The 22,577-nt window shown below is 37.7% G+C and overlaps 1 protein-coding gene across 1 annotated transcript; it reads left to right on the plus strand.

Moving 5' to 3' along the window:
- The first annotated feature begins 65 nt into the window (after nt 1-65).
- On the plus strand, nt 66-18,089 carry LOC146513861 (interleukin-1 beta-like). The gene is made up of 7 exons (XM_085167667.1): nt 66-1,452; nt 1,487-4,289; nt 4,714-4,756; nt 6,005-6,191; nt 7,011-7,175; nt 7,585-7,724; nt 8,183-18,089. The coding sequence occupies exons 2-7, from the start codon at nt 4,255-4,257 to the stop codon at nt 8,381-8,383; spliced, it is 771 nt and encodes a 256-aa protein (XP_085023793.1). The 5' UTR covers nt 66-1,452; nt 1,487-4,254; the 3' UTR covers nt 8,384-18,089.
- The last annotated feature ends 4,488 nt before the right edge of the window (nt 18,090-22,577 follow it).

Raw genomic sequence — 22,577 nt, forward strand, 5'->3', positions numbered from 1 at the left:
ATATGACATGACGTGAGATCGCTGACATGAGGTTTTTATACTGACATAGTGCAAATAAAGATCAAATAAAGCAGTTTGCTTGAAACAACAACTTGGAACCTGAACACAACATTCCCCCAACATTTTCAGTTTCTAGTGTGGTAGTTGTCAACTCCAGCCTAAACATGCCTGACGGTGTTCTCTGGATAAATCCCGTACTCCACCTGAATCTTGGCCAGAGCTCAGTGTTTTACTGTAGTTAAACAGAAGATGGCAGCATCTGTGTTGTAATGAGCGGAATTTTAGCAGGAGACAACTGTATCAATCTGTTAGAAATATATGCAGACACCAGTATATGTTAGGGCAGCTAAAGGAAACCGAATTGGATAAGCAGAAGACGAATGGAGGGAGGGAGCTGTGTAATGAGATGCATGCAGGTGATAAGAATCAAAGACAATGAGGCAAGTAAAACTGAAGGCAAGATACTGGAGACAGGTATCTACTTGTTGCACTGACCTAGTAGGTGTGGCTGTTACTCTTCTCTTCCTCCTCTTGCCCACTACCTGCTCTGTGCTGCTGCTTGCGCGTGGCCGCTGATTAGACCTTGTGCAATCTACAACTAAGCGCGGCCTGGTGCGCGCCGCTCCGCCAGGTGAGCTGAATTAAAGCAATCAAGGGCTGGCGTGCCTAGTAGACCTTAAAATGCATGCAGCAGTCATTTGACCCGGGTGCGACATACTGAGAGGACAGCAAACAAAGCACAATCCACTTTCCACCGTGAGGAAGACTTTGAGCTAGACGGGCTATCGTAAGTTCGGACTCCTATTTGCTGCTTATATGTTTAGGAACTATGGAAGCTCAATTGTGGAAAAAAAATGTTTATGCCTTTTTAATCTGTCATTTATTAAAATTCTCTCTCTCTCGATCATATTAAACATCAGGTTCCCATAAGGAGAATCATGTGCTAACGGCTGTCTAAATGACTGGGGTAAAGTTTGTAGCATGTGTGCTTGTTGTTTTTTGTCTGCTTTCACTTGTCTTAACGAGCTACCTCGGCTCGTCCTGTGCGTGGGGCTGGACAGCAAACTGTGCTAACGCACTAGTTCCCACCCATGTAATTGAGCATTGCGTGGCACATCCGACATACTGTTTTACTTTTATCCATTACGCACTTACCTTCAGGGTCATACTTCACATGAAAACAAGATAGTTCCAAAGGCCAGATCTGAATGAGGGTGGGGGAGGTTCAATTTGCCATTGACTGTAGATGACGTGACCCCGCCTCCTACCATTGTGCAAAAATGAAGCCAAAATACCCCGCTTGTGGAGGCTGCCATCTTGCAAATTTGGAGCCACAGTCTGCGCAGTAGTGACTTGAGGTGGAGCGACTGTGTAACGCTCCCGCCCACACACCCGCTGGACGTGACCGCAAACACGACCCCCCACACTTTTTACGTAGCCCGGCTGCTCGAGGTGCTGGTTTACCCCGACTGACGACTCGTTTAAGGTAAATACAACCATGTCACTGTTATAAAAAAGACACAAAGCTTATCTTATAGTTCTAAAATCACTCTGTTGTTAATTCGTTAGATTAGCCGCTAGCATACGCATTGTGTTGGAGGCTTGTTGCTAGCTAGTTAGCGATGCTACACACCTGCTACTCTTAATAGTCTTCAACACTTATGTTTTTATCCACTTTTAGATAGCGATGAGATCAGCTGCACACTCTACAGAGGCCCAGAGTTACTGTTAATATCAAAAATATAATGCTGTCCTTTGAGATTTTAACTAAGACTGTGAGTGTAATGGATCTAAAACTGTTTAAATCTCTACAGCCTGGTAACATGGATACTTTGAAAACATCAGCAGAACGTTTCTAGTGTAGTCTAATTTGTTTTTTCATTTAATAATAGAGTCCATATTATATCAACAGCTACATTTACCCTGGAGATAAACTAGTGAGGGAGACAATCAGGACTAAGCTGGGTTTCCTGGATCCAGAGGTTTGGAGAAACTTCTTCCCTTTCTTTCATCACAGCTGTCCTGTGCCATAAGTTCTGTTAACCTGCTGTAAGAGGCATCATTTAAGAAACACCAGGAAGACTGAAGCTCATGGCAGTGATCAAGCAGGACTATGATCTTCACCAGCAGCTCCCTCACAGGGAAATCTTCAGCACTCCTCCATAGGCCCGCCCCAGGAGATGGATAAACCCAGCATTTCATGAACACTGTGATGGAGACCTTTGCTTTGTGTAATGTTATAAATACTCAGATACTCCCCAGAGGCTCCAGACTTTTACATAAAGATATAATATTCAGTCCTGTAGGAAGTTATATATTTAAAAATATGTGATCCTTTCTGGTTACTCTGGTATGAATAACTCTGAATCACTTTATGGTAAATAACACTATCTGCAAAAAACTGAAAGAATTCCAGATGACAAGTTTGTAGTTCAACATACAAGTGACGACCTTTGACCTTCATCAGGTTTTATTTAATTGTGTAAGACAAAATCTCATGCTCTTCATGCAGCTGAGTACATCAAGTGTTTAAAACGGAAGCTGTGCAGGTCAGCAGCAGCTTTGTGAAACACCAAACTGAGGTCCTGTTAATGCTGATATATAGTGACACAGTTACATGAGTGATTAATCCTTTTGTTTTTGTCTTTAACTTTATCAATAAAACCGCTTTCACTACAGCACGTGTGGTACTTTAACCTTTGTACTGTTTTCATCAGTTCATTTTACAGTGAACATGTTGGATGATCTGTCTGCTGTCACTCGATGGGGCTGAGATCTGAATCTGAGGGCAGCTCCTGTAATCACAAAGACAACAGAACCATCAAACTCGGGGGGGATATATATAGATATCTATCCCCCTCAAAATTGAAATAAAGCTGATTCTTCTGTCCTCACACACTCAGGATCTGAAGTTCTTCTCTTACTTTTTTCAGTATCACAGTACACTACAGTACTTTAGTCCATAGTTCCTGGTTAATGAGGAGTTACTAAAGTACAAGCTTAAAAAAAAAAATAAAAAAAAATGTTACTGTCTTTACAGATGTGGCAAGAGACTGAAAACATGCTGTTTGCACATATTTAATATTAAGCTCAGCACAGGAGCTGAAGCAGGGTGCAGCCTGTTGCTTTTATAGTATAATACTTGTAATAAAAGTACAGTAATTGGTGACTGAGCAGCCCGGGGCGTTTCTCTTGATTTCTTCAGTAAATTCATTCACCTGTACAGCTAAACGAACCCTGACAGCCGAGTGCTCATCTTAGCTAGCTTGGTCTCAGGACCTAGCTAAGGACGGTAGTTACAGATTGGCTTACAAACACGTTTAACTTACCGAAAAAGTGCAGCGGGGCCTCGGGTCCTTCTGTCGGGTAGTCCAGTTTACTGAAGAACACCTCAGGCTGTCAGGTTAAAACACTCGGTCGTGTTTTCGTAGCGTAAACGCTGGCCCTCCTCTCAGACCCAACGCTCTATCTGCTATTCGCGAACAGAGATACGCAAGTTTCTCCGTGACTGCAGCTGTCTTTTTTTTCTTTTCAAACCTTTATTTAAACATCAGTACAATACAAAATGGAATTAAATAGTACCACAATAATGGTGTTGTACTTACAAAAGAATTGTATGCATAGAAAAACAAATACAAGAACAGTATTCAGAAACAACAATATAAATATGCTAGGGGGAAAGTAACTGATCAAGCCAAAGAATAAAGTGATTGAAAGATCTTGTTTTTTTTTTTTGTTTTTTTTTTTTCCACAAACACCAATAGTTTTTATAGCTTTTGGGTTAGTGGAGTTCTTAATTGAGTTAAGATACTGTACAAGTTCAAAGGAGAATACATAAAAAGAGGGATGTCTTCCTAAACATTTGGACTTATGAATATGAAATTTAGCCATTAAAATTAACAAGTTAATCATATATCTGTTATCAAAGTTGAATTGTTTTTGGTTTTTGTGCAGACCAAACAAAACATATTTCCAAAACAGTACAAATCCTTTAAATATATTTTCTGAAATAAAAATTAGGCAGAGAGCATATTCTTTCCATTTCCCCTGTAACAAAATTGCAGCAGTGTGGTTTCTGATGACATAAAGAAAGAAGGTCCACCTCTAGCTGCATAAAGGAAGCTGCTCACACACAGGACTGTCACTCAACCTGCAGTGCAACAAGTGACACGAATTACTTAAAACGCTCGCAAAACCTGGACAGAACTTTAAAAAAAAAAAAAACAACCCAATTCAGCAATTTACTTTGCAACGATGTGTGATTTTGATCTCTCTCAAGCTCTGGACTGGTAAGTACAAGAAGTTCTATTCAGTTAAATTTATTTAAAATTTAAGCCGAAAGCTAATGCTTTTACTAAAACTATCATGTTAAGTAAAATTCTAAATGTTTTATGCTTTTGATCTCAAACCAGTAGCTAAGGGTGGAGTTTCCCAAAAGCATTTGCAATTATAGAGTTACATCCTGGGTTATTGTTTGTGAAAAGGGAACAGCTCCAGTCTGGCAGCATTTCGCAGTTTCGTTTCCCATTCCCTCACTGTAATCATATTGTACTTACATTCTGTGTCTAAATACATTGCTTGACAAAGCATGGTGTTCACATTACAACAGACATTTGTGTATATAGGTATGTAGGCTGATATTGATAATTATATACACTTATACGTGTTTTTATTCCATTCAGTGTCTTAAAAATGTTTCATTTCATATTTCAGCTCACCTGAAGAAGGAATTGAATCTGCTTGCTTTGACATGAAGGTAAGATTTTTCCCTTCCATAACTTTTTCATCTAATATCTTTACACTGTCACACACGCATACATTTAATTTAAATGGAGTTTTTAAACAAATTTTACTATTTCATGAAAAATATCATCTTATTTTGAATTTGATGCCAGTAAAATGTTCCAAAAAAATTTGGGTCAAGGGAAACAAAAGGCTAAAAACGTGTGGCAGGGTGTGGTCTGTAGCACTGCATCTAGCTGAAACACCGAAACTGCATCAGCTCATCACACTTCCCCTGCATTCAAGTTTTGCTGGGTCCTGACTGTGTTGTTGTTGTTGGTGTGTATGTTCGGCTGCAAGCTAAAAAGCTGCAGCCATGTCTGTAAAACAGCAACCGTGAATAAAGTACGCTGAAAAGCATGAACCAGTCAGTGGTTGTTTGTTACAGTAAGTAGCAGTAAGTAATGCAAAAGCAATTCAAACATATCACCATTTTCTCTGGACCATGGCTCATTTCAAATGGACTGAGGTTTGCCAGTGTTGTAGATGGAAGGCGGACCCAAAGCAGCACGTCACAGATGTAAGGTAGCTTCATTGCCAAACTCTTAAAAAGATGCAAAAGTTCAAATCAGGGGTAAAAAAAAAAAATCAAACAACCAAGACTCTTTGAGGAAACATACTACTAGAAGGGTCAACAGCATTATATATTATATAGAGCATTTTATTAGTGCTTATTTCAAAAGCCGGCATCTCTGATGGTATGTGAGCATGTTAATGTCTATGGAATTGGCTTGACTGACTTGAACATCTGCAAAGATACCATCAGTGTTAAAAGCTATACACAGGTTTTAAAGCAACATATGCTCCTATCCATTTTCAGAGAAGGTGAGATATTGTACTGCCATCAAATTCAAAATGACCATATTTTTTCCTTAAGAAAGTACATTTTCTCAGTTAATTCTCAAAATGAAATATTGGTTTATGAGAGTTGCAAAACTTTACATTCAACACATCACATTCTTTTGGGCAGTGTCTAACCTTTTGGGCATTGTTTTGTACTTGCAAGAAAAATAGTGTACAAAAAAGTGTACATAGGCAACAATATATCTAAGTGAGATGTACAGAATAACATTTTTTTATGGAGCAATGTTGAGGTTACGTAACTTGTCCTGAGCAGCAATTTTTTTTTTTTTTTTTTTGTCCCACTATAAACTTTGTATGGCATGGATGAGAAGAAGCAGCAGAAGTCTGACTTCTTGTTTTTCTGCTTTGTATTATGCAGGAGGTTGAAAGTGAGATCTTCAGACTTAATGAGGGTTTGGAGTTGATGGTTTCCCACAACAGAAGGACCATGAAGAGTGTGGCTCTTCTAGTGCTGGGGGTAAACAGGATGAAAAAGCCACTTACTCAAAGTGACAGGAAGCTCAGTGATGATGATGTCATGAACATCATAGACAGTGTAGTGAAAGGTAAGTAATAATATTGTTATACAGTAAAAAAGAAATCATCTTATGGCTTGTATAATAAAAATAAAACCTCACAGTTACCACACTGCTGTGAAGAAATACAAAATTTCTGCTGTTTAGCCCTTTTAATTGTATTTCTCTTGTTTGGGTACACGATATTGTGGGCAACCATATAAGTAAACTGATGTCTATATTTAGGCACTGTAAAAATGAGACAGTGCTGCCATCACCAGGTCAAATTGGAGATTACTAAATCTGCCCTATATACAGTTATCATACAAACTGCTGTTATTAAAAAAATTGCATCAAAAACACGTTTTAAATAAAAAACTAGTACAAAAAATGCTTTATTTTCATATTCCCATTGAAAATTAAAAGCCACAATTTAATAAATATAATTCTATCATTTAACACGACTCTTATTATCATTGTGGTTTTTTTCCCCCTCATTTGCTTGTTCGCAAAAGAACAATAATTAAAATAAGTCAGACATTATTGTTTGCCCAATAATTTTGTAGCAGTATCTGGCTTAAGCATACTGATCACATCATACTGATGTGATTACTGATGTATTTTTTTCTTTACTGAGACCAAGCTGGAGCAGCTCATTTACTATATTAATATGTCAAACATCAATGACAGCTATCAATTTATAATTGAAACTAAAGTGCAATTATGCTTAAGCTGGGTGTGTGTGTGTGTGTGGGGTTTTTTTTTTCTTCCTTTTTTTTTTTTAGAAAAACAGAAACTGCTGTTTGTCTAGCTTTAGGTGAATAGAAATTTTTGTTGTTTTTCCTTGTTCTGTTTCCTCTGTCTCTTTAGAAACTGTTTGGACTCCCAGCCAAGGAACAAAACGAAGGGACTTCCTGCGTGCCAACAGTGAGAAAGCATTGACACTGTGTGACAACTCTCAGAAAGATCTTGTCCTGTCAGGAGAGTTACAGCTGCAGGCCATCACTCTGCAAGGGGGAAATTGCCACCGCAAAGGTACAAATCGGACACAAAATCATTTACATAAGCAGGTATATTAACGTACTGGTACTAAACTTGAGTATTTCAGGTTCATGCCGCTTTATAGTCCTACTCCGCTGAATTTCAGAGATATTATATCTGATGACCCTCAGCTTCAAGGTTGGAAATGTGACATCAGTTTTAACAATCTAATAAAGTTAACCCCCATAAAGAACAGCTGTGTTTACTTCATTAAGTAAAAGCAGGTGTTTGAATGTAAGACTTGTAGTTGGAGCAAGTATGTTTAACCTGTTGGACTTTAGGTAGAGAGTGTTATCCATCCGTCCATCACTACCAACTAAAAACAAATGGCCATTCTGCACAACTTCAGTCTTCCAGCTACACATGAGCTCCTGTTCTTACTTTTTTTGTTTCCTTACCTTAGTGAATTTTAAAATGTCCCGGTACATCCCTTTCTCCGTCCCTCTTGGTGACTCTCCTTGTCTGATTGTCGTCCTGTCTATCAACAACAACCTGTACATGTCTTGCCGCATGGAAGATAATAAAGTTGTGCTGTTTCTGGAGGTAAATATAAATTCACATGATACAATCTCATTTTATTTCTTTTTAGAAGTATTAAATAGACAAATTCTCCTTGCCTCCAGCCTCCCGTCTTACCCTGTCCTATAATTTTTATCTGAAAATTATAATGGGGATTTAATAGGTCCAATATTTTACTTTTTATGTCATACTTTAAGTTGATGTTTATAGGTTTTTACTACTAGTATTATAACTTATACAGGAGACAGTATAAAAAAATTGGTTTAAAATTATTTACTCTGAGTAGTTTTCCAATAACTTTGACTTACTATGTCTGAACATAGCTCACATACCTCTTTACTGCAAAATGTGGATATTTTTCCTAATGATTATGTCCCAGTTTTAAGTTTCCATAAACATTTTTCTTTTTCATTGGGACAAAATGTGTTTCCATGCATGCAAAAATGACTGGGAAACGTTTTCTTTTCATCTCTTTCTGCCAGCAATACCATGATGACATTTTAACCGACAGAGACATGGACCGATTTCTCTTCTACAGGAAAACCACTGGAATTTCTCTAACCACTTTTGAGTCTGTCAAGTTCCGCGGCTGGTACATCAGCACTTCACAACAGGAAAACCAGCCCGTTGAACTGTGTAAGGTGGATGCTGCCAGCCGCCTTACAAGCTTCAGAGTAAACTAAAAGATGTTGTAGGACCCACGCATCTGCATGATTTTTGACATAATCACTAGATGAAGCAATTTTATATAGTAATGCCTGAGTCTGTAGTGGCAGTGTTCTGTACTTATTGAAGTAGAAAAGCTTATGATCCAGTGTAACCTATCAAAAGCACTATTACTTTATAATACATTTACTTACAACATACAAAACATAGAAAGAAACAAACAAACTGGAAAACACATGCCTTCTTTGTTGGAGAAAATTATAACAGGATATTCCTTAAAACTACTGATATATTTTCTTTTTTTCTAAAAAGCTATTATCTTTAAGTTTATGCTATTGCTGTGGCTTTTTAGTGTGAATGCTTGAAAAGCATTCACAGTATTGTTCTTCTAATCTTTATTCTATTTTATTATTATAGATTCCGTACGTTTTTTGTACTCTATCTCCTTCAAAACCATTAAACTTAGAAAAACCATTCAAACACCGTTAGATTCCTCGTCTTTTGGACATGACTGCTTCTATTTTTCTCATTTTTAACATTTATATTTTTAATTTTATTCAACTTTTTTCAACAAAAATTTCCCATGTATTTCAATGGGGAGACCCTTTAAATCCTCATTCAACTTACTCATTTTTAAACTCTTACTACTTCCACATACGTTGACATAAGAGCCACCATTCAAACTTTAAAACGAAGACAAGACATTCAACTTGTATTTATCTTTTCAATATCTATTATACTTTTTCTTCAGTTCCAGTTTAAGTTTCATGATGTTTTTTCAGCCGTTTCAGAGTTTATAATGGGTGTGTATGGGACTGAATGTTGGGGCTAGAGTGAGACAGCTCAACTGCTAGAGTGAGAGGGGGGGGGGGAATTAATCTAAAATCTTTTTTAAAAACTGCTGCTGTGTCTGCAGCGTTTGCTCTATAGGTATGATTTCACCCTCAAAACGTAGCCATCGCTGTCCTCTTTCATCCAATGTGTTTACTATTGTACTAGGTGTTATGGTTCTTTCATAAATGTCACCAATGCACAGCCTCCTCCCTCCAACTCTTCCATAGACTCTAATGTTAAAATGGCTCAGAAAGTTTGTCTGAAAAGTTTGCCAAGATTCATCTTAAACCAGTGGTTCTTAACCTGGGTTCGATTGAACCCTAGGGGTTCGGTGAGTCGGTCTCAGGGGTTCGGCAGAGCCTCCACCGTGACATGCACGGCTCATTTTGTGCACCAATATCCCATATCTATGTCTTGAATTTGAAAAAAAAATCATATTTTATTTTTTACTATAGAAGGGTTCAGTGAATGCGCATATGAAACTGGTGGGGTTCGGTACCTCCAAGGTTAAGAACCACTGTCTTAAACACTTCTCTTTCAACTGCTGCTGTGTCCAGTGTTTGCTCGACAGCCATCATTTTACCCTCAAAACGTCGCCATTGTTGTTCTCTTTCCAACACCGTGTCTTTCAAAGCTCAGAGATGTAAACCTTTAAAACTGTGTGGATCCAAGTGGAGTTCAGCTATTTTCCAACTTCTTCTGTGTGGTTGCCAGCTTTTAGCAGTTCAGCACTTTTGTTTTCAGGTGAAAATTTCTGTATTTTTCATCTCATTCAACATTTTTAACTGAAAATTCAGCAATTAATTCATTTCAGTGCATACATTTAGATGCAAGCATTCACACTGCAGTTTCTTCAGAAAATGCACTTTCTAGTTAGCCATTAATGTTCTGATTTCAGTCTTCTGAAGTTTTTTTTGTACACAGACCTTTAGAGGTTAAGCTTTTCCTTTTCTGATATCAGCTGGTGTGGTGGGTTAAAAAAAAAACCTGTTATATATTTATTTTTTGAATTTCCTCCTTGTTAGCTTGTATTTTGTATTGTTTTAAAACCTCTTTTTGTGAAGAGCCTATATATCTTTAAGAACTTGTAATGTGTCTTCTCTAACCAGTGTAAGGATTTTCAGTATCATATTAAAACAAACCAAGAGGGCAGTTTCAACTGGTTGATCCAATTATCTGAGAACAAAAAGTAAAATTAATTAACTGTTTGGTAAAAAAATGGGTTGTCAGAGCCTACTTTGGGAATCTGAAAATAAATAATTCCCTAATCTGCTGTACTTCCTACCTACAGATCTTCCTACAAATCTTGGGATATAATTTGGGAAATTACTCTTCATCAGCAATCTTTTCACTTGAGCATTGTTGTAAAAGCCACATTGTGACCTTACATTAATGCATTTTCATGTCATAGCTGTTGTAAGCTTTAGGACCAAGTGATAACTGCTACATCTTATTACCTGTGAATTACAAATACATTCATTTCTTGGAGAAATGTTGTTTTTGCATTTATTCAGGATTTATTCAAGACACATGTCTACAGGAGCCTTTTCTTCAGCACTATGTAAATCTCAAGTGAAGGAAAGAAAAGCATTGCATATGATTGACAGTGTTTTTTTGTTTTTTTTAATATAAATTAGGTTTTGTGAAATTATATATACTGATTTTGATTTATTTGTATTTTGTTGCACTATATCTTACATTTGGTGCCTAAAATCTTGTAACTGAAATGAAACAACCTTATTAAGTGACCAACGCATTTCGGCTAACTGCCTTCATCAGAGTCATTGTAAAATGTGCGAGGCTTGTGAAATGGGACGGTCTAGCCTCGGTCGCACTGCCCAGGTTGCCTAGCAACCATGATACATGTGTCATACAGCTTTGTTTGACAGAAATCCCTCATTTCTGTCAAACAAAGCTGTATGACTCGTATTTTGTTCATTTGTTTCTACGTGAGCTCTGTGTGATTTAATGACCACAGGACTGTAAAACATGATTGTTGGGCTTCATTTCTGTGCTGAACAGTCATTTTAAGATTAGCTAGTAAATAACAATTAGCTTTGAATATAATATGGCCAATATTATAGTTATTATATTAATTATTAGTTATTACAGCAGTGAGCGTGAACTCTGTCTCAAAGATTCAAGTTGCATTTATTTATATGTCCTATCACCTTAAATCTTCACTCAAAGACAAGTATCTTTGACAGTGCATATATAGATGTATTATATATAAGAGACAAATATTGTTCTTTTAATATGTTGGCATTACTAAATTTGGCTCAATGCTTACATAATGTGTAAAAAGAAAATGTACGAGCTGTGATAACTGTTGATGGATACATTCTATCAGAGTATACCGATAGAACTGAAACATTTATTTTTAGGTCCATTTTGCTGCTGATACATACTTTAGGTTTCTGAATATTAAACTTGTTTCTGTCTTTCATAGTGTTTAACTTGAAGGCCCCGAGTACTTTCTCCCACACTGAGAACACTGGAATGATAAAATTATTTGAATATTAACTAATAAGACTGGTTCAGGACAGACAATTAGTTATTTTAAACTTTTCTAGCAGTCCTTCACAATCAGGGAACAGTCTTTCTATTCTCTCAGTCTGTCAGCTGCTGCTGGCTCTTCCTCCCCCTCTTCCTCACAAACTGCTGAGTTTGTCCTGGTGGATCATCAGGGGTGCAAAGTCTCACAGATGATGTGCAGCAGTGGGTCCCTCAGTCTGTCCTCACTCTGGACACTTGCAGTTGTCACACATGGAAATTAAATTTTGTTGCTTTAATTAATTTATTATTAACAATATAAAATTATGCACAAAACGAATTACTAATGTGAAAAAAAGTGGTTTTATTTCTATATGTTTATATATAAATATATGCGGTGGCCCCTAGAGACGAACCACATTAAATGCATTTCATGTCACCCAGAGGGCATTTGTGTAGATTTAGGGGACAGGGTCTAAAGCAGTTTGGTTATGAAAACAATGTCTGTGAGTGATGTCTGTTTATGGCTCAAGGCCTCGACTGAATTGTTTACTGTGCTTCACACAGCCTGATAAGGAGCAGTGGTACAGAGTGAAAATGATGAATTAACGGTGTGAGCCTTATTTCGGAGAGTCACATGTTTGTGATTGAGATTTAATTGAAGGAGGAACACACTGAAAAAATAAATAAATAAATAAATAAAAGAAAAAAAAGAAAAAAAAGAAAAGGGGGCCAGCCCTTGGATTTATGTAAGCATCCCACATGTATTTAACACAATTGCCTCAGGCTTTAAAGATTTGTACAAAATTCAACAGGAAATCATAGCTTCCCTGTATTTCCTACATTGTTGGCATGCTGGTGAGTGCTGTTGCTCCACAGTAAGAAGGTCTTGGGTGCAAGTCCACAGTCTGGTTAGTTTGCAGTGGTTTCTCTCTGGGTATTCTGGTTTCCTGCCACAGTGAAAAGTCATGCAGCTGTTAGAGCTAGGTTAATTGATGATTTTAAATTATCCGTGAATGTAAGTGTAAATGGTTGTTTGTTTCTAGGTGATAAACTGGTGACCTGTTCGGGGTGCACCCTGCCTCGTAACCTATCACTTTAGAGTTATTTCCTAGCCCTCCTGCAATTAGGATAAAGATAGGAGGATGGTAGTTGTTGTAGACCCATTCAATTTTTATGGTAACCAGAATTTAGACTTTGTTGAACCGTAGGCAATATGAAGACAACATGTAGTATTTAAGGGACCAAGTAGAATTTGGATAAAAGTTATTGAATAGTGTTGAAATAAAATGACAGAATTGTGAAGGATTAAAATATTCCAGGAGCTCAACTTACTCCATCTGAACATGTCTTAATCGTGTAATATGAACTCAAAATGCACAGGTTTACTGAATATGAAAAGGTTGTGTTGATTTAACTCAGTTGTTTAAGTTTCTGCCAAAGCAAAACATTTGTGTGCAACTGGTGTCCACTATTGAATCAAATAAGTCCAACACGTTTTTGTCAGTGCAAAAAGAAGTTACGGTACCTGTATGCTTACACAATATTGTCCCTGGACAGAGAAAAACTTTCTGGTGAAGTTTTGGTTGATTATGGGTTTTTCTTAACACTAGGTTGATTTTATCAGTGAGGTTTGGATTGTTTTCTTTCTCTAAGAGAGAGAAAGATGGTTTTATGTTTGGACATGTTTCCAACGGGCCCCACTATTTGTTATTATATGAGTATTTTATTGGTTACGTTTGTTTTTGCTTTTGTTACAGTGCACTGAAATAAGAACATCTGAGAGGAGTGATCCACCGGTGGTGATATTTTGGTATTTTGTGAGTTCCTGATTTAACAAATCAGCTCTTTAATCCAGGCCTGAGAGATTGAACTTTAAAGCGCTATAAAACATTCTTACTGAAAACAGTTGCAAAGTATTTTTCTCCATGATTATAATGGGCTCTGGAGAGATTCACTTATATGGGACATAGATCACATGAGAAGTCCTGAGCCTAAAAGGATTGCAGCGAGTCAATCCAGTTAAAAAAACAAAAAAAACAAGGAACTGTTTTCCCTTTAAAATGATGACGTCATCTTGCTGGTGATGGAGGCTTGATTAGGTTGCGCGTGAGACTCCATTATCAGCAATATCTGGTATGAATGTGTGTGAATGTATGCATGTGACTGGACTGTGATGGACTGACGACTAAATGTTTAAACTGACTTGACACTGAGACAAAAACGATACCGACTTTAGGATTAGTACATGTCTACAAACAATTCACCCAGCTTGTAAAAGAAGGGTGGATGTTTTGTCTCGCTTTGTTTTGTTTTTGCAGGAGTAGGAGGACAGAGACTAGGGGGGGAGGCTGTAGCTTCACATGAGTGTGAACTGCAGACTTAACCCTTTGGTTGCTAATTTTGAGCTACTGATGTTTCCATCAAGAAAATTGTGTTTTATTAGCTGTGTTTCGATTAATGCAGCACATTATATTGTTGGGAATGTTAAATGCTAAAGTGAAGAGAAGCTTTGATTTCACTCATGACTGAACATGTTATTATTAACCATAGCGGGCAACTGTAAAAAGTCAATCAATTTTGATAGAAAAAGCAAGAAAAAACTCTATTGATACCTGTCACATTCAAAATAGAGATATGTAATGACAAACCTTGGTCCACGTCATTTAGGTTCTCCATTGAAATAGTCAATAATTTAGAAAAGTAAGATAGAACCGACAGGGGCATGTGGTGCTGCACGAGAACAAGAGCAAAATAAAGAAAAATTATTGTGTTTAGCTTTGATAAATTAAAATTAAAATGTACCATTACACTCAGAGGATCAATATGAAATTCAATATATGCTAATTTTGTATGAAGTACATGACTGATAATTGTTCTGTCCTGAGCTTTTGTTTTTACAGCACCCACTTGACCACACCAACAGTTTCTCGCCACCAAAAGCGGGTACTTGCAAAGAATAGGGAGGAATATCATCAGAAGTGGGAAAGGTAAGCCCCGATGGGGGTGATAATGTAACACACCCAAAGAAAGATTTTAGGTCTGACCAACAGTCTCAGTCGTGGGCAAAACGATAACAGTCAATAAAATTCTAAAAGATAATTTAGTGACAAAAAATATCAAGAGATAAAAGATAAAACAGTCCAGTGTCCCATTCATGAATCAAATAAAAACACACAGTCCCAAGGCCAGAGCCAGCTATGCCACACGGCCAGTTGCACTCCACATGTTGCCTTTAACAGGGGTAGAAGTTGTCCTTGGAGACCCACTACCCTGCAAGCATATAGCCAGTGATCACTCCAACCTGTGCAACTATGCTGCCTTTAGGCTGTGGCATATAATAGGCCCTGGCCTGCACAGAGAGACAAAATGACACCTTCAGTATAAAATTCATAGCGCAAAACCCATCCGTCCCAAACATATCAGATTATCACATTACATACATGCACAGAGAGACAAAATGACACAGCAGTGTTTGTAGTGTGGGCTATAAGTAGACCAGTGTATCAGTGCAATCAAGTACACCTGCCTCTAATTAGTCCAACCCCATTCCAGCCATTGGCTCACCAAAAATGTGACACACACACAAAAAACCACTCCCAACCCAGTGCAACTTCACACAATAATATGGAGCTGAATTAACACAGGCACACTAGTCTACCATGTTACAATAACACCATTAATTTCACGTATGGTCAAATTCTTAAAACTTGACCCCAAACATGAAAATTCTTCAAACATTTAGAGACAGAGTGGAGTTCTAGATAAACATAATGCAACAAACCACATAAGGATGGAGCGTTGGAATTAATAAGATGGTGAAAAACACACAGGAAAAATGTTGATCATGTTGATTATGTTCATTCCAGTATGTAGGGATTGGCTAATCTGACCAGGAAATGTTATAAAATGGATTGTCGGAACAATCAGCGTTAAAGTCATCTTTGACAGTCCAGACTAAGATGGCGTTGGACATCTTCAGGGCGGAAAAGGGTTGGTGTGACCAAGGTGTGGTTTGGCTTGTTGTATGTATATTTCATAATGATACAGCTCTGGATGGACCAGTTACCAGGGCATGGAAGGAGGACAGACTTATTAAATGAGGAGAAGGAATTTTCTGGGATTGGAGATCCTGTGGGTGAGTGGTTGACTAAAAGCATGCATAAAATAAAAGCTATTTTTTGTTATTGATTGGTAATAGATTGATAATTGGCCACATTTATAGTTGTATTGACTTGTAGTGGATGTAGACTACTTCATGTTTAAGCACTCTAATTAACAGATTGAAAATAGTGACATTAAAGGAAGAATATGCAGCATCACCCTGTCAGATGCCAGTGCCGGTGGGGCTCAGTGATGAATCAGGTGAGCTTCATGGCTGAATCAAAACATAGAGGCCCCTGCTGTGGTCAGTAAGGGATAAAAAGGGTGTGTTTTACTGTTATTTTAGCATCAGCATTATTGTTACATCAGAATCATATAACAAGCATTGCATTGAACATTTATTGAAGCTATTGACATATTAACATTTGTATTACAGTGATTGTTATAACCCCATGTTAATCTTCTATCTACAGGTGTCAAAAGTAGTCAACAAGTTCATGTTGAAGTGAAGTTCATAATAATACAGGTTTTGTTTGTAGACGATTGTGAAGACGCAGGCTCTGGGCGGAGCCAGGTGTTGAACAGATCTAACATGACAATTAAATTGATTTCATTCCCTAACACAGAATAACAAGACTGGAGCAACGACACTGGACAGGAGAAAGTCTGATACTTTCTAAGATATGAGGTCACTAACCTTTTCTTTTAATTTTCTAGCTTAATTGAATGGACACATGTTAGAATTAGAAATGGCTAATTTGTTTTTTATGTCTTTTATTAGAATGAGTGGTTTTAATCATTTTTATATATATCTTGCAAATGTGCTTATAATGAGTTGGCACTCGGTCTTTTGAAGGTCATAAGCTTCGTTCGGCGATAGTCCGGACTGATAAAGTGTAACAAATGCCTTGAGTGCAGCGGGCTAAATGCAAACACGCTTACACACACATACACTAAATTAGGATAAGTCCTTGGGACATTCTGAATGTTCTAAACCAATTCTGAATCACCAAAAGATCAGTAGACAGCAACATTAGATTGTTAGAGCTAGGAAGAGAGGTGTTTTGGTTTTCTGTCTCTTACAGAGAAAGGAACAGACACCAGACGAGGTCACAGATATACGAGGATCCTTGGCAGCAGAGACAGTTACGGTGACTGCGGAAACATCAACTGGGTTCAAGTGTCATGGCATTTTGGGCTCCAGTTAGTCACCTAAAAAGGATGGATCAAATAAACACAGCGATAACCACGAAGGGGTTGACGGAAATCCAGGAACACCACACCAACGACGTTCGAGAGGCTGTTGGTCATAAGGAGAACACCTTTCTGTTCCTTTTCCTGGGGAACACAGCTGTGATCCCAGAATACACAGATCATTGTTTGAAATCGGGGCAGAATAATCCCCTGATCTGTCCAACGACTGAAGGGTTGTCTAACCCCTGAGGTTGAAGGAAGAAGAGCAGAGGATCACCCGACTGGAAGACACTGGTGCCTACAGCAATAAAATAAAGGTTAAAAGCTCCTCGGACAGAGGTTCTAGTCCGAGTACGTTTGGAGGGTATAAGGTAGCACCGAAATAAAGCTGTGGGAGAACTGGGGAGTGATGGGAGTATCATCTGTACCTACTGTTGTTGTTGTAATAAAAGTTTTTCTTGCATCTGAACTGCGTAAACACAGAGGTCATCTCACATATGGTTCACCCAACAGGGGGACAAAAGGCCTCAGGAGTAAGGAGAAATGAACCCGGCAACACTGGATTGCAGGGTGTAAGTGAGCTCTTTATGTCTAAAGAGCTCATCAGGGGGAATTGTGGGATTATGATATTATTTTATGCCATGTTAGACCCCTAATTAAAGATTGTGAATTATTATGTAGTTTCAGTTTGCATTATGCTCCTGAACTAGAAGAAGGTGATAACTATTACATTTGGTAAACTGATTTGCATTACATTAGACTGTTGATTTATTGTGAATGGATGATATTGTTTTATGATGCATTATACTGTGAGTTATAAGAAATATTGTTCACAGAAAGTCATTGTCTCATTTGTCTGATTAGAAGAGAACAGAGCATACTGCCCCATCTCACCAGGAGCAGATAAACAGGGAGCCAAGGTCGTAGCTTAGGCGCTGTGTGAGAAAGAATGTGAATGTTTAGGCTTTTATGATTAGGTGGGGGCCACTAGAGGCTATAAGAGTTTGATCAAGGCTCCACCATTTTGAGATCTGATGCTGTCTGTTGTATGGTGTCCATCTCCCACGCGTGTGTTCATTAAATCATCGTTTGACTTGACCCGGCCGGACCAGTGTGGTTATTTTGGGTTTTCCTCCTGTATCCATTCCCAATATTTGAATCCGTAACAATGTTCAAGTTATTCACAAATGAAAAGCTATACTTTGTGTCGGGCGAGAACTCCATTTAAATGCATGTAATAGCGAGAAACGCACTAACGTGGTGAAATAAAGCGTTTTTCATCAACTTCATAGAGATAGCTGTAACATTTGATAGAAGACTCAGACACACATAAATATGGCTAAGCCTCATAGAATTCTGCATCTTCGTACTGGGGAAATAGGTTTTGCAACTTTTTGAGCTAAGATGTTCAAGTTATTCACAAATGAAAACCTATACTTTGTGTCGGCCGAGAACTCCATTCAAAGGCATGTAATAGCGAGAAACGCACTAACGTGGTGAGATAAAGTGTTTTTCAACTTTATGGCTAAGCCTTATAGAATTCAGCATCTCCATGCTGGGGAAAAAGGTTTTGCAGCTTTTTGAGCTAAGATGTTCAAGTTATTCACAAATGAAAGCCTATACTTTGTGTCGGCGAGAACTCCATTCAAATGCATGAAATAGCGAGAAACACACTAACGTGGTGAAATAAAGCGTTTTACATCAACTTCATAGAGATAGCTGTAACATTTGATAGAAGACTCAGACACACATATTTATGGCTTTCCCTTGTAAAATTCTTCATCTCCATGCTGGGAAAAAAGGTTTTGCAGCTTTTTGAGGTAAGATTTTCAAGTTTTTCACAAATGAAAAGCTATACTTTGTGTCGGGCGAGAACTCCATTCAAATGCATGTACCAGTGAGAAACGCACTAACGTGGTGAAATAAAGCGTTTTTCATCAACTTCATAGAGATAGCTATAACATTTGATAGAAGACTCAGACACACATAAATATGGCTTTGCCTTAAAGAATTCTGCATCTTTGTGCTGGGGAAATCGGTTTTGCAACTTTTTGAGCTAAGATGTTCAAGTTTTTCACAAATGAAAACCTATACTTTGTGTCGGGCGAGAACTCCTTTCAAATGCATGTATCAGTGAGAAACGCACTAACGTGGTGAGATAAAGTGTTTTTCAACTTATGGCTAAGCCTTATAGAATTCAGCATCTCCATGCTGGGGAAAAAGGTTTTGCAGCTTTTTGAGCTAAGATGTTCAAGTTATTCATAAATGAAAAGCTATTCTTTGTGTCGGCGAGAACTCCATTCACAGGCATGTACCAGTGAGAAACGCACTAACGTGGTGAAATAAAGCGTTTTTCATCAACTTCATAGAGATAGCTGTAACATTTGATAGAAGACTCAGACACACATAAATATGGCTTTGCCTTATAGAATTCTGCATCTTCATGTTGGGGAAATAGGTTTTGCAACTTTTTGAGCTAAGATGTTCAAGTTTTTCACAAATGAAAACCTATACTTTGTGTCGGGCGAGAACTCCATTCAAATGCATGTATCAGTGAGAAACGCACTAACGTGGTGAGATAAAGTGTTTTTCAACTTTATGGCTAAGCCTTATAGAATTCAGCATCTCCATGCTGGGGAAATCGGTTTTGCAGCTTTTTGAGCTAAGATGTTCAAGTTATTCACAAATGAAAACCTATACTTTGTGTCTGCCGAGAACTCCATTCAAATGCATGTACCTGAATGTACTCCATTCAAATGCACTAACGTGGTGAAATAAAGCGTTTTTCATCAACTTCATAGAGATAGCTGTAACATTTGATAGAAGACTCAGACACACATAAATATGGCTTTGCCTTATAGAATTCTGCATCTTCGTGCTGGGGAAATAGGTTTTGCAACTTTTTGAGCTGTTTGAGCTAAGATGATCAAGTTTTTCAAAAATGAAAACTTATACTTTGTGTCGGGCGAGAACTCCATTCAAATGCAAGAAGCATACACACATATTCACGGCGTTATCTTTTAGAATTCAATATCCATCCCCGTGCTGGGCAAACAGGTTTTTGAAGCTGTTTGAGCTAAGATTTTCAAGTTATTCACATAATGAAAACCTATACTTTGTTTCCGCCGAATTCCCGCATTCAAATGCATGTAATCGTAGGAAACGCACTGTCTTGACGAAATAAAGGGTTTTTGTACAACTTCATATATTTATATGAAGTTGTCTTCTATCAAGTCTTCTATCAAGCTGTAAGTCTTGATAGAAGAAGCATACACACATAATTGTCGCTTTCTCTTATACAATTAGAGATCCTCGTGCTGGGCAAACAGGTTTTGAAGCTGTTTGAGCTAAGATTTTCAAGTTATTCACATAATGAAAACCTATACTTTGTTTCTGGCGAATTGCCCCGTTCAAATGCATGTAATCGTAGGAAACGGACTGTATTGACGAAATAGAAGACTCAGACACACATATTTACGGCTTTCTCTTATACAATTCAATATTCATCCCCGTGCTGGGCAAACAGGTTTTGAAGCTGTTTGAGCTACAATTTTCAGGTTATTCACATAATGAAAACCTATACTTTGTTTCGGGCGAATTCCCCCATTCAAATGCATGTAACCGTAGGAAACGCACTGTCTTGACGACATAAAGCGTTTTTGTACAACTTCATATAAATAGCTGTAAATCTTGATAGAAGAAGCATACAATTGTATGTAAACGCACTGTCTTGACGAAATAAAGCGTTTTTGTACAACTTCATATAAATAGCTGTAAGTCTTAATAGAAGAAGCATACACACATATTTACGGCGTTATCTTATACAATTCAAGATCCCCGTGCTGGGCAAACAGGTTTTGAAGCTGTTTGAGCTAAGATTTTCAAGTTATTCACATAATGAAAACCTATACTTTGTTTCGGGCGAATTCCCCCATTCAAATGCATGTAATCGTAGGAAACGCACTGTCTTGACGAAATAAAGCGTTTTTGTACAACTTCATATAAATAGCTGTAAGTCTTGATAGAAGAAGTATACAATTGTAGGAAACGCACTGTCTTGACGAAATAAAGCGTTTTTGTACAACTTCATATAAACAGCTGTAAGTCTTGATAGAAGAATCATACACACATATTTGTGGCTTTCTCTTATACAATTCAAGATCCCCGTGCTGGGTAAACAGGTTTTGAAGCTTTCTGAGCTAAGATTTTCAAGTTATTCACATAATGAAAACCTATACTTTGTTTCGGGCGAATTCCCCCATTCAAATGCATGTAATCGTAGGAAACGCACTGTCTTGACAAAATAAAGCGTTTTTGTACAACTTCATATAAATAGCTGTAAGTGTTGATAGAAGAAGCATACACACATATTTACGGCGTTATCTTATAATTCAAGATCCCCGTGCTGGGCAAACAGGTTTTGAAGCTGTTTGAGCTAAGATTTTCAAGTTATTCACATAATGAAAACCTATACTTTGTTCCGGCCGAATTCCCCCATTCAAATGCATGTAAACGAAGGAAACGCACTGTCTTGAAGAAATAAAGCGTTTTTGTACAACTTCATATAAATAGCTGTAAGTTTTGATAGACGACTCAGACAGACATATTTACGGCGTTATCTTATAGAATTCAATATCCATCCCCGTGCTGGGCAAACAGGTTTTGAAGCTGTTTGAGCTAAGATTTTCAAGTTATTCACATAATGAAAACCTATACTTTGTTTCGGCCGAATTCCCCCATTCAAATGCATGTAAACGAAGGAAACACACTGTCTTGACGAAATAAAGCGTTTTTGTACAACTTCATATAAATAGCTGTAAGTTTTGAGAGAAGACTCAGACACACATATTTACGGCGTTATCTTTTAGAATTCAATATCCATCCCCGTGGTGGGCAAACAGGTTTTGAAGCTGTTTGAGCTAAGATTTTCAAGTTATTCACATAATGAAAACCTATACTTTGTTTCGGCCGAATTCCCCCATTCAGATGCATGTAAACGCACTGTCTTGAAGAAATAAAGCGTTTTTATACAACTTCATATAAATAGCTGTAAGTCTTGATAGAAGAAGCATACAATTGTAGGAAACGAACTGTCTTGACGAAATAAAGCGTTTTTGTACAACTTCATATAAACAGCTGTAAGTCTTGATAGAAGAATCATACACACATATTTGTGGCTTTCTCTTATACAATTCAAGATCCCCGTGCTGGGCAAACAGGTTTTGAAGCTTTTTTAGCTAAGATTCTCAAGTTATTCACATAATGAAAACCTATACTTTGTTTCGGGCGAATTCCCCCATTCAAATGCATGTAATCGTAGGAAACGCACTGTCTTGACGAAATAAAGCGTTTTTGTACAACTTCATATAAATAGCTGTAAGTGTTGATAGAAGAAGCATACACACATATTTACGGCGTTATCTTATACAATTCAAGATCCCCGTGCTGGGCAAACAGGTTTTGAAGCTGTTTGAGCTAAGATTTTCAAGTTATTCACATAATGAAAACCTATACTTTGTTTCGGCCGAGTTCCCCATTCAAATGCATGTAAACGCACTGTCTTGAAGACATAAAGCGTTTTTGTAC

Source organism: Neolamprologus multifasciatus, chromosome 7 (assembly GCF_963576455.1).
Source record: "Neolamprologus multifasciatus chromosome 7, fNeoMul1.2, whole genome shotgun sequence".
NCBI lineage: Eukaryota > Metazoa > Chordata > Actinopteri > Cichliformes > Cichlidae > Neolamprologus > Neolamprologus multifasciatus.